Source organism: Dreissena polymorpha, chromosome 3, assembly GCF_020536995.1.
Source record: "Dreissena polymorpha isolate Duluth1 chromosome 3, UMN_Dpol_1.0, whole genome shotgun sequence".
NCBI lineage: Eukaryota > Metazoa > Mollusca > Bivalvia > Myida > Dreissenidae > Dreissena > Dreissena polymorpha.
The window spans coordinates 51482518-51495815 of record NC_068357.1 but is presented as its reverse complement, the minus strand read 5'-3'; the positions used below and the strand labels follow the sequence as shown (position 1 = coordinate 51495815).

At 36.1% G+C, this 13298-nt stretch overlaps 1 protein-coding gene across 10 annotated transcripts in view; it reads left to right on the top strand.

The window, feature by feature from the left end:
* Window positions 1-4645, top strand: part of LOC127874137 (cAMP-dependent protein kinase catalytic subunit alpha) — a 112419-nt gene extending 107774 nt beyond the window's left edge. For all 10 annotated transcript variants that reach the window (XM_052418319.1, XM_052418320.1, XM_052418324.1 and 7 more), the window contains 2 exons: window positions 1138-1302; window positions 1772-4645. In XM_052418319.1, coding sequence (XP_052274279.1) covers window positions 1138-1302; window positions 1772-1897 — 291 coding nt within the window. In that variant the 3' untranslated portion in view covers window positions 1898-4645. The remainder of the gene's footprint in view (window positions 1-1137; window positions 1303-1771) is intronic.
* The last annotated feature ends 8653 nt before the right edge of the window (window positions 4646-13298 follow it).

Genomic DNA, 13298 nt, shown 5'->3' with positions numbered 1-13298 from the left:
ATTAGGGATGTCTAGTTTATTTATTTCTATATTTAGAATATTTCTTAAAGAAATTCCGTTAAGCAAACAGCGCAGACCCTGTTGAGACGTCGCATTATGCGGTGTCTCATTTGGATCTACGCTGTTTGCCAAGGCCTTTTTTCTAGATGCTAGGCATAAATGGGTTAACCCTTTACCACTTAGAGACCTACTTTTACGCACTTGTATCTCTTTAAAAAGTTATATTTAAGTCAATACCTTTCTTACTACCGGGGTAAATTCAAGTTTTAAAGGCTTCATTTCCAACCCTTAGTTACTGATGGACAGCAAACAGCCTAAATCCTTGACAGACGGCAAGTTACTTGTGTTACTCGAAGGCTGTTCTGGTTTTATGCTGGTTACAAAAGCCATTTTTACTTTGCTTCTTATGGGGGAAAGGGTAAAATTCCCAATCAGCGGTGTCATTCTGACCGGAAATAAGCGTTTGTCGAATAAATATTTCCGCATTACATAAGTGCTCACAAAGTAACATAACCCGTAACCATCCCGTGACCGGTTCACTTGCGTAAGCAAACAAGACCGCAATACCACACCTGGATACTACAGTTGAGTTCGAAATGGTTTGGATCAGTAAAAAAACATGGCTGCTAGGGGGAGTCTTTTTTCTTATATTTATATAGTAAAAAAGCTTGTGAACACTCTAGAAGTCACATTTTTTGCCTAATCATCATGAAATTTTGTCAAAACATTAGCTATGTGGATGTCTCGGACAAGTTTGAAAATGGTCGTGATAAGTGGAAAAACATGGGCACCAGGTGGTGGGGTAGTTTTCTTTATATGTATAAAGTGAAAACATGTGAACAGTCTAGAAGACAAATTATCTTCATGAAATTTGGACATATCTTGGAAGAGTTCAAAAATGGTTTAGGTCTGTTAAAAAAAACATGGCCGCCAGGGGGCCATTTGTTGTTTATTCTTCATGAAACTTGGTTAGAACATTATTGTGTTTCATTGATATCTTGGGCTGCAAAGAACAGGTCATTTCTTTTTATCTCAGGTGAGCGACTTTGGGCCTTTGAGGCCCTCTTGTTAGTTAATCATTTAGTTAAGTTGACTGATTGACGTGTTCAGTACAAGGAGTGTTGTTTTGTGTTTCAGGTCCGGTTCCCCTCGCACTTCAGCTCAGACCTCAAGGACTTGTTGCGCAGTCTTCTCCAGGTGGACCTCACAAAGCGCTTCGGCAACTTGAAGAACGGCGTCAACGACATCAAGAACCACAAGTGGTTCTCTACCACAGACTGGATTGCAATCTACCAGAAAAAGGTAATCTTGTCCTGGAGATGTTTTTACCAAGCTCTGTAGGTAAAGATATATAAAATTTATAAATTTCCCAAGGATCCCACCGTTTCATATAATTATTTCTTCATTTGCAACTAATAAATGTTGCTTGGTTGGATGTTAAGTGATTTACACTTTTTTTGCCCTTAAGAACCAAAGTTGAATTAATTCCCTTTGATCATGTAATTTATGTTCATATTATGGCTGGGCAAGTCTGAATTTAGTGATTACCAGTGTAACAACATGCTTCCTGTTAACTCAATAATGGAATTTTGTTTCACTGGCCTCTACTGTCCTTAAGGTTGGTTTTAAAGAGAGCCACATACTGCTTAAGAGAATGAGAGCAAATATGCCTGCAAATTGTGAGAGGATTCAAGCGCACTGTCCTCCAAGATGTGATTACGAGATTTGATCATTTGTCTGCAATTTCATGCCAGTGTCTGCACCATTCCAGGTTGAAGCTCCGTTCGTTCCAAAATGCAAAGGACCGGGTGACACGAGCAACTTCGACGACTACGAAGAGGAGCCTCTGCGGATCTCATCAACTGAGAAATGTTCAAAGGATTTTGCAGACTTCTAGAGGACAGTGAACAGCCGAACATTATGTGCGACACAAACCAGAGGCATTATGGAACGTGTTCGTGCAGTTTTGCATGGAAAGTTTGGACAGTGTTCCGGTTTGTGTGCTGCTGATATAGACTTCAGGCTTTCTGTCGATATTTCCTCGCAGTTTACAGAGAGCTATTTTGTTGGACTTGTCAGGCCGTTGGTTTAAAAGTAAATTGGATCGGAAGATTTAGAGTGTGTTAACTCTGCAATATTCTTGTATAGGGTTTTGCAGTTAAGCATAAGAGAATTAAGGTATATTTCTTACAGAGAATTTAACTTACATTTGTTTTAGTGTCAGATATTGAATTATATGAGCACTTATGGAATTAGCTTTGATTTGTTATTTATATAATACAGGGAGCCTACTCTTTACCCAAGGGATCTAAGCCTTGTTTACAGCAGTGCGGGTGCAATTTATCTGCTATGAAAACTGCACCTGTAAGCTGTAAAGGAGTATTTATATGTCTTTTACAGACACAATCAGCATATACAAAATGTAATTGTCTCTTTGATTAAAAGTCTTCATAATAGAATTACGGTATACTTTATTACCTTCTGCATTAATTAATTATCAGCATATAATTCTTTTTTTGATTTACTTTGTCTTCAAAATAGAGTTATACTTTATTACCTTCTGTGTTAATTTATTGTGAGATATAAATGAACAAAATGAAAAGAAATGTTATTTCATTCACTTTATGCTGCAAATGAGTGAGTTGTGCATACATTTGCATGAAGTTGTATCATGAGCATATGATCACTCGCGGTATTTCTGTGTATGAACCATTTTGTGCACATGACTGAGCTGGTGGAATCAGTTTCATTTTGTAATAAAACACCATCACCCTTCTCGATCATAGATATGCATAGTTCTGTTTGTAAGTTGGGAAATTCAGCTCTGTTGGAAATCAAAATGATTGGATTGGAAAGAAGTGATGTGATTTTTGTTGAAATAATCGAATGAGTCTATTTTTGAAAAGCAACAGCACATGTTTGATTTTCAAGGAATTTTTAATGATTTGCAAAATATAATGCAAAGTGGTTTATTACATCATGATTTTAAAATTCACAATAACTGCTGCAGACTATTTGTTTGTAATTTTGAGTTGCTTACATGTGGTATTTGAATACTTGAACAAAGATGATATCTTTTCTTTAATGTATACGTCTTTTCTTAAATGTATACAATTCATGTATATACAAAATATTTGTTCGTAAGTTTAAATACAAAGGATATTACATTCAGTAGACGATATGTCCGGAGTTTGTTTAACTTCATGAAACAAACATGATGCCAAATATTTAGCATACTGCGTATTGAATATCCTCTTGATAGAATAGTGCGGCCAGTGTTTTTGGGTCATCCCATGCAAAATTTTGATATTTGATTAAATTCAGCATGAACTTGTTTATGTAGCCGTTTATTTGTTTGAATGTGATGTTGTTGAATCTTACCAAATAGCACTTGTTGACTGCATGATGTCAGTCAGATTAAATATGAGTCGTGTTCTGAGAAAACTGGGCATAATGCATGTGCGTTAAGTGTTGTCACATATAAGCCTGTGCAGTCCGCACAGGCTAATCAGGGACCACACTTTCCACTTTTATGGTAGTTTTAGTTTCCTTACCGAAAATCAAGTTTAGGCGGAAAGTGTCGTTCCTGATTAGCCTGTGCGACTGCACAGGCTAATCTTGGATGACACTTTATGCACATGCATTAAGCCCAGTTTTCTCATAACAATGCTCATATGATCTAATTGTAAAGTAACAATTGTATAGCCATAACCGCGCTTACCTGTGCTAGACGACTAGTAATGTTCGATTGTTAACAAATATGTAGTTTAATATTAAATGAAGCTTTGTCATATTTATATTTTGTTCATTGACTTAGATGTATATTTAAACTTTCAGTCTTTAATAGGTGCGAATGTCTTTAAAATATGTAAATAATTCTGTTATAATCAGGAAATGTAACATAGAATGTTTTGAAGACTTGTTGATAAGCTAGATGAAATTAGGATAGATGAGTTGAAGAGTATGAAAATGGCATAAAAGCACATAATTGTTGACTGTGCAAATATAGAAATGGACTAGGGCTTGTTTGTTACTAAATTTCATAAAGTGACATGTATTGTCTGTCCTTTCAAGAAATCATTCATTTTGCTTGACATAATTATAAATTGTATGGATATGTCATTTTCGAATTGTTATTTTTTGTTCAAAGATGTGTGGTTTAATTCTATGTCATATTGGGCTTCTTTAACTGTTGTACAATATGAACTATTTTTGTAATAATTAAACAAGTATACTTTGATATTGTTTCCTATATTTTGTTAGATGTTTGATTGTTAAGTGCTTTCATTAAATCCTTTTTGTCGTTAGTGAGTGTTAAACGAAGACAATAAAAATGTTGTGCATGTTCATGCATGCACTAATTGCTATACAAATATGGCAACTACACTGTAAAACCCTTGGTGAAAATGAAATATATTTAATTTAAAAAATAAATACGTTAACCGTTATAGCATTACTATATTTGTCTACAACTTTTATTCAAGCAGTGATAAATATGATTCTGGAATATATATACCAGCTTGTATGAATGTGTACATTTATTCCTTCAGTTGTATGTGACGTAATGCATAGTTTCTATCATGTTAAAAGTTTCTCAGTTTTTTGTCGAATTGTAGGACTTCAGAAAATAAAACGTTTTCAATGATGAATGTTTGTTGTTAATTATCTCCATAAAACAACAATATCCACATGAGATGTTTCAAAAAGATATGAAACGGGCAATATTTATATGGTCATGATTGACTACAGAAATTACATAGGCAGGGTGAAGCTATATTAGAGTCACTTAATTATTATTATGCCCCCCTTCGAAGAAGAGGGGGTATATTGCTTTGCTCATGTCGGTCTGCCGGTCGGTCCGTCCACCAGGTGGTTGTCAGACGATAACTCAAGAACGCTTGGGCCTAGGATCATGAAACTTCATAGGTACATTGATCATGACTCGCAGATGACCCCTATTGATTTTGAGGTCACTAGGTCAAAGGTCAAGGTCACGGTGACCAAATAGTAAAATGGTTTCCGGATGATTACTCAAGAACGCATACGCCTAGGATCATGAAACTTTATGGGTAGATTGATCATGACTCGCAGATGACCCCTATTGATTTTGAGGTCACTAGGTCAAGGTCAAGGTCACGGTGACCCGAAATAGTAAAATGGTTTTCGGATGATAACTCAAGAACGCATACGCCTAGGATCATGAAACTTCATAGGTAGATTGATCATGACTTGCAGATTACCTCTATTGATTTTGAGGTCACAAGGTCAAAGGTCACGGTGACCCGAAATAGTAAAATGATTTTCGGATGATAACTCAAGAACGCTTTTGCCTAGGATCACTGACACTTCATAGGTACATTGATCGTGCAAGCAGATGACCCCTATTGATTTTCAGGTCACTAGGTCAAAGGTCAAGGTCACAGTGACAAAAATCGTATTCACACAATGGCTGCCACTACAACGGACAGCCCATATGGGGGGCATGCATGTTTTACAAACAGCCCTTGTTATATTAGAGTCCTTAAACTGGTCTGGACTGTAACTTCCTCAAGCGATCAAGGTATTGAAATAACCTTGCCCAAATGTTAACCTGTATGAGACAAACAAAGTTGGTCCAACAAACAATACCCACAAACAAGACAGACACCTTTTTTAGAGGATTTAATGGGACTGTCAACCACGAATGACGAAAAAAGAAAAGTTCTAAAATACCGTATTTTTTACAATTGTTTGTGAATATTGATTGAAATATCACGACTGGTATATAACAACTTGAAAAAAGTTAATATTTTCAGTAATATAATTTTGTGTTGTGAAATCGAAAGTTCATCGCGAAAATAGGTGATGTAACGATTTACACGCTATAAATAACGCAAGTAGATTGATAATTTTATATAAAATATATACATACATATATATATATACATATATATACAATTCACTACACATGCACAATTTGCATTTCTGGGTTTACCACGTGTCGATGATGATTAATCTACTGGCTTTATTTATATGCATTTCTGGGTTTACCACGTGTCGATGATCAATCTACTGGCGTTATTTATAGTTGACTACCTGGTAGACATACCCAGTAAAATTTATTGCCAAATATACTGAATATATGAAAACTTAACAACTTTTTTCAAGTAATGTAATATACCAGTTGTGATATTTCAATCAATATAAACTAATAATTGAAAAAAAATACGGTATTTTACAACTTTTTTTTGTCATCATGGTTGACAGTCCCTTTAAGGTTCATTTGTAAAGATGTCTGATTGTTTTCACAGCATTTTGAAGACTTGAAACTATTTCATTTGAATTAAGCAAACAACTAACAGCAATTTAATACTACTCTGCTATATTGTTTTGTTAGTTTGTTTTTCTTCAAGTTACAAGCTTCTTGTCATCATTATCAACATACCGGTAGTCCTCTTCAGAATGAACCAAACTGAAGCAATGTTTTGTGACGATATATATTATGGGCAGAATATTCATATGACTGCATTTAGTCAATAAAAGTCATGATATGAATTAATTGCACTTAAGGTAGCGCACCTCTAATGATTTCCCGCGATTTATTTTACGATCATTGCCGATCTTCAATGATCGGTCATTTCCGAGAGATGCATTTTATTTTTTTCAAAGTTCAAATTTTGTTATATGTTTACGCAATCCCTTTAGAATACATTATTTTCACAATAAATATTGACTTTGATCCAAATATCATCTGAAAAAAAATGATTTCGCGATTTCTTCAAAGTTTTTTTACCTGTTTACTTATGGATATCTAATTTAAGCTTGCGCAAAAATGTGAAGTTGTCGTTGCCTAGTGGTTAAGGCGATGGTCTACAAATCTTTTGGGATCTTCCCGCGCAGGTTCGAATCCTGCCGACATCGCATACTTTTTGCGACACGTTTTATTTCTTTTCTAAAGTAATTTGATTCAATGTAGCATATATGTTATGTTTTTTGTTTAATATGTTGAAATTTTTATGCACATCCTTCAATTTTTAAAATTAAAACAACGTTATGGCTAAATTGGGTGATTTACTGCTGAAAATACGAATGATGCATGTTGCATTTTTATTTTTATTTCAAAAAGTAAATGGTAAATCTGTCTATTTCTTGGTATTTTTGCTGTATATAGTGTTTCTATAAAAACTATGTTTAAAATATAACTTAAATGATACTATTTTGAATTTTATGACACTTTGTTTTTAACCGACCCAATTTTTACTTGGCTGAAATCACTTACATTTCATGGCGCTCTTCCATAGATAAAAATTTGTTAAAAAAATAAATGTCTGTAAAAGAATACTTATTTCATCTTGTTTAAATTTTAAACACCTTTACTGCATCTATACACACCAACAGCATGCCCATATTTGGAAATTTGAATGAATTATGGAACTTTTATATACCCCAGGGGTGAAAATAAACTGTACAAAAGCTGAGCGTGGGGGTGGTTTTGAAAAAAACAGTATTTTTTTTTTTTAAAGCATGGAAAGCCTACCTACAAATTTGCATGTAGTTCAGTGAAATGATGCTGATTAAGAAAATAATTAATTAGATTATATTTGGATATGTGCCCATTAGAGGTGCGCTACCTTAATCCATTTATGCTTAGTGGACTCTCCCATCCTTCTAAATTTGATGAATTTATTTCCAAAATTAGGAATGTCTAGTATATTTATTTCTATATTTAGAATATTTCTTACAGAAATTCCTTTAAGCAAACAGCGCAGACCCTGATTAGACGCCATATCATGCGGCTTCTCATCTGGGTCTACGCTGTTTGCCAAGGCCTTTTTTCTAGACGCTAATAAATGGGTTAAATGGTATATTGGTATTAAAAAGTAATGCTTCTTTATCAACAAGAGCACACCACCTTGCGGGTGCAGACCCCTCATCTATTTTTATGCCCCCCTTCGAAGAAGAGGGGGTATATTGCTTTGCACATGTCGGTCGGTGTGTCGGTCCGTCCACCAGGTGGTTTCGGGATGATAACTCAAGAACGCTTGGGCCTAGGGATCATGAAACTTCATAGGTACATTGATCATGACTCACAGATGACCCCTATTGATTTTGAGGTCACAAGGTCAAAGGTCAAGGTCACGGTGACCCAAAATAGTAAAATGGTTTTTGGATGATAACTTACAACACAAACGCGGCCAACAGGGCGAACTCTGAACAATAAACCTGAAGCAACTGGTCTGTAGTCCTAAATCTTTAATTATCAGTCCAATGAAACATCATCATTTGAGTAAAATAAAGTGGATCAGTAAAAATATCAGAATATGAGATTGTTTTGTATATTTTGTATATTAAATATTGTGTTAATGTTTAATTTTGTTGATTAATATAAATATAAGGACAGGGGAGGTAATACACTATTATATCTTTCTTATATACAGGGGAAACAAATGCAATAAGTTTAAATTTCATGTTTAATAAATAGAGGATATTTGTTCATGTCAGTGTGAGATCATTTGTTATTTTTTTCATTGTCCATTGACATATTGCTTTTATATTTTGCATACGTGTTTACCAACATCATCCCAACCTATATTTCCCCCCCCCAACCTCACCCCCCAATTTTTTTTTAAACATCGTCTAATAAATTTCCACACCCCACATTATACCCCCCTCTCACCCCCACCCCCCTACCCCCATTTTTTTTTTTTTAACATCTAATAAATTACCACACCCCACATTATACCCCCCTCTCACTCCCCCCTACCCCCCCCCCCCAATTTTTTAAACATCTAATAAATTACCACACCCCACATTATACTCCCCTCTCACCCCCACCCCCCCTCCCAAAATGTTTTGTTTTTTTAAACATCTAATAAATTACCACACCCCACATTATACCCCCCTCTCAACCCCCACCCCAATTTTTTTTTAAACATCTAATAGATTACCACACCCCACATTATACTCCCCTCTCACCCCCCCATCCCCCCTCCAAAAAAATAATATATTTTTTTAAACATCTAATAAATTACCACACCCCACATTATACCCCCCCTACCCCCCCATTTTTTTAAACATCTAATAAATTACCCCACCCCACATTATACTCCCCTCTCAACCCCCCCCCCCTCAAAAAAAAATTATTATTTTTTAAACATCTAATAAATTACCACACCCCACATTATACCCCCTCTCCCCCCCCCCCCGCCCATTTTTTTTAAACATCTAATAAATTACCACACCCCACATTATACCCCTCTCACTGCCCCCTACCCCCCCCCACCCCCCCCAAAAAAAACAACATTTTTTTAAACATCTAATAAATTACCACACCCCACATTATAGCCCCCCTCTCACTCCCCCCTACCCCCCAAAAAAAACCCATTTTTTTTAACATCTAATAAATTACCACACCCCACATTATACCCACCTCACTCCCCCCTACCCCCTCTACCCCCCTACCCCCCCCCTCCAAAATTATTTTTTTTGTGAACATCTAATAAATTACCACACCCCACATTATACCCCCCCTCTCACCCCCACCCCCCCCCCAATTTTTTTTTTCAAACATCTAATAAATTACCACACCCCACATTATACCCCCTCTCACCCCCCAATCCCCCCCCCCCAAATCTTTTTTTTTAAACATCTAATAAATTACCACACCCCACATTATACCCCCCCCCTCTCACTCCCCCTACCCCCCCCCCCACCCCCCATTTTTTTTATAAACATGTAATAAATTACCACACTCCACATTATACCCCCCTACCCCCCCCCCCCCACCTCCCCCCAAAAAATTGTTCTTTTTCCTTTTTTTATTTTTGAAAGATTGTCCAATAAATTATTGAATAGGAACAGTTTCCCCATGATGGCTTACGTTATACTGTCAAGCACTGGAAGAGTCAAGCGCGCTGTCCTCTGACAGCTCTTGTTAGGTCACAAGGTCAAGGTCACAGTGACTCGAAATAGTAAAATGGTTTCCGGATGATAACTCAAGAATGCTTACGCCTAGGATCATGAAACTTCATAGGTACATTGATCATGACTGGCAGATGACCCCTATTGATTTCCGGATGATATCTTACATTAGGTCAAAGGTCAAGGTCACAGTGACAAAAAACGTATTCACACAATGGCTGCCACTACAACTGACAGCCCATATGGGGGGCATGCATGTTTTACAAACAACCCTTGTTCTTTTTAAAGGTGAAGGGACCTTTCTCAATTTCAACCACAAAGGAAAGAGGGGTGGAGTGGAGGGGGATGTATAGTGTGGGGGTGTGGTCATTTATTACATTTTCTTCCAAAAATGCAAAAAAAAATACAAATAAAAGTAATGCTTCTTTATCAACAAGAGCACACCGCCTTGCAGGTGCAGACTTCTCATCTATTTTTCTTTTTAAAGGTGAAGGGACCTATCTCAATTTCAATCACAAAGGAAGGAGGTGTGGAGTGGAGGGGGGGGGGGGGGGTGTATAGTTTGGGGGTGTGGTCATTTATTACATTTTCTTCCAAAAATGCAAAAAAATACAATTTTTTTTTTTTGGGGGGGGGGGGGGGATTCTTGGGTGGGATGGTTGGACAGTATTTAAAAAATAAAATAATACAACAAAATATTTGTGTTTTTTTAACCATGTTTAAAAAAAAAAATTGGGGGGGGGGTAGGTTGGGGGGGGGGGGGCTATAGTGTTAGGGTGTGGTGGTCATTTATTAGATGATCTTTAAGAAATGAAAATACCCTTTTTTTGGGGGGGGGGGGCTTGGGGGATGGTTTGGGTCGAGTCTACTGTGGTATGTCAGGTAAGAGTTGTTTTGTCAAGTATCAATCTAATCTAATCATAAATAAAGAAGTTGTCAATTTTAGCAAAATTTTATAATTTGACCTTGAGAGTCAAGGTCATTCAAAGGTCAAGGTATAATTCAACTTGCAAGGTACAGTACCCTCATGATAGCATGAAAGTATTTGAAGTTTGAAAGCAATAGCCTTGATACTTTAGAAGTAAAGTGGATCTAAACACAAAATTTAACCATATATTCAAAGTTACTAAGTCAAAAAAGGGCCATAATTCTGTAAAAATGACAACCAGAGTTATGCAACTTTACTGTCCCCTTATGATAGTTTGCGAGTGTTCCAAGTATGAAAGCAATATCTATGATACTTTAGGGGTAAAGTAGACCAAAACACAAATCTTAACCAAATTTTCAATTTTCTAAGTATAAAGGGCCCATAATTCCGTCCAAATGCCAGTCAGAGTTACATAACTTTGCCTGCACAGTCCCCTTATGATAGTTAATAAGTGTTGCAAGCATGAAAGCAATAGCTTTGATATTGTATGAATAAAGTGGACCTACACACAAAACTTAAACAAATTTTCAATTTTCTAAGTATAAAAAGGGCACATAATTCTGTCAAAATGCCAGTCAGTGTTACATAACTTTGCCTGCACAGTCCCCTTATGATAGTTAGTAAGTGTTGCAAGTATGAAAGCAATAGCTTTGATACTTAAGGAATAAAATGGATCTAAACACAAAACTTAACCAAAATTTTCAATTTTCTAAGTATAAAAAGGGCACATAATTCTGTCAAAATGCACGCCAGAGTTATCTAACTTTGCCTGCCCTGTCACCTCATGATAGTAAGTAAGTGTACCAAATTTGAATGCAATAGCATTGATACTTTCTGAGAAAAGTGGACCTAAACGCAAGACTTTACCGACGCCAAGGTGATGACAATAGCTCATAATTTTTTTTCAAAAAATAGATGAGCTAAAAATGTCTGTTCCAGTTTCAGTGAGCTAAAAATATTACTTCTACATGGTCAACGATGTTTCACTATGGTCAAACTTCTTCGTCAGCACCTGGTGGCTGTTTTTAAAAGGACAGGAACCATTTTTATCTCTGCCAAAATACTAGTAGAACAAATCGGAGCAAGTTTCATGATGATTGATCAAAAATGTGACTTCTTGAGTGTTAACAATGTGACTAAGTGTTAACAAATGTGACTAAAAGTTAACAAATGTGACTAAGTGTTAACAATGTGACTAAGCGTTAACAAATGTGACTAAGTGTAAACAATGTGACTAAGTGTTAACAAATGTGACTAAGTGTTAACAATGTGACTAAGTGTTAACAATGCGACTAAGTCTTAACAAATTCGACTCAGTGTTAACAATGTGACTAAGTGTTAACAAATGTGACTAAGTGTTAACAAATGTGACTAAGTGTTAACAATGTGACTAAGTGTTAACAATGTGACCAAGTGTTAACAAATGTGACTTAGTGTTTACAATGTGACTAAGTGTTAACAAATGTGACTAAGTGTTAACAATTAATGAGACTTAGTGTTAACAATTTTTGTAGTTTCCATATACAGGAAAGTGCCCAGCCTTCTGGCAGCCATGTTTTTCAACAGACCAGACCCATTGAAAAATTGAGCCAAGATATCATTAGAACACACAAATGGTCCGATCAAGTTTTATCAAGATTGGACTAAAATTGTTACTTCTAGAGTGTTAACAAGCTTTTTCTTTAATTTGACCTAGTGACCTAGTTTTTTACCACACATGACCCAGTTCCTGACTCAGTTTTGATATCATTAGGACAAATGTTCAGACCAAGTTTCATGAAGAATGGACAATAAAATTTGGCCTCTAGAGTGTAAACGAAGTAAATGTTGATGACCAAATACTAAAGACAAAAGGCGATACGTAAGCTCACCATGAGCATGTTGCCGAATACTCAAACACATAAGACTTTTTTAGAAGTATTGGTGTACACCATTCTATAGCATAGAAGTCCTTTTAAGAAGTATAAATGTACACCATAGTCAATCACATGGGCTATTTTAGAGCATTATTGATCAACATACTATAGGCTTATTAAACAAGAGATGTGTTTGTCAGAAACACAATGCTCCCTTCTGCGCTGCTTTGAGTTATAATTTTTTATCATTTGGCAGGTACAGATAATTATCTCCCTTTGAAGCTTATTACTTCCCTTAGATTTGTTTTTTTTACCTTGACCTTTCACCACTCAAAATGTGCAGCTCCATGAGATACACATGCATGCCAAATATCAAGTTGCTATCTGAAGCGACATAGAAGTTTTGAGCATTTTTCGAAACCTAAACACAAAATGTGACGGAAAGACAGACGGACAGACAGACGGACGGACGGTCCAATCACTATATGCCCTCCTTCAGGGGCATAAAAAGAGAAATGTAGACATTACTTATTGTTTGAGATCCTTGCACATGGTTAGTGTGTCACAAACACAAAATATGACCAACGGCTTGATGGAGAACAAAAAACACACAA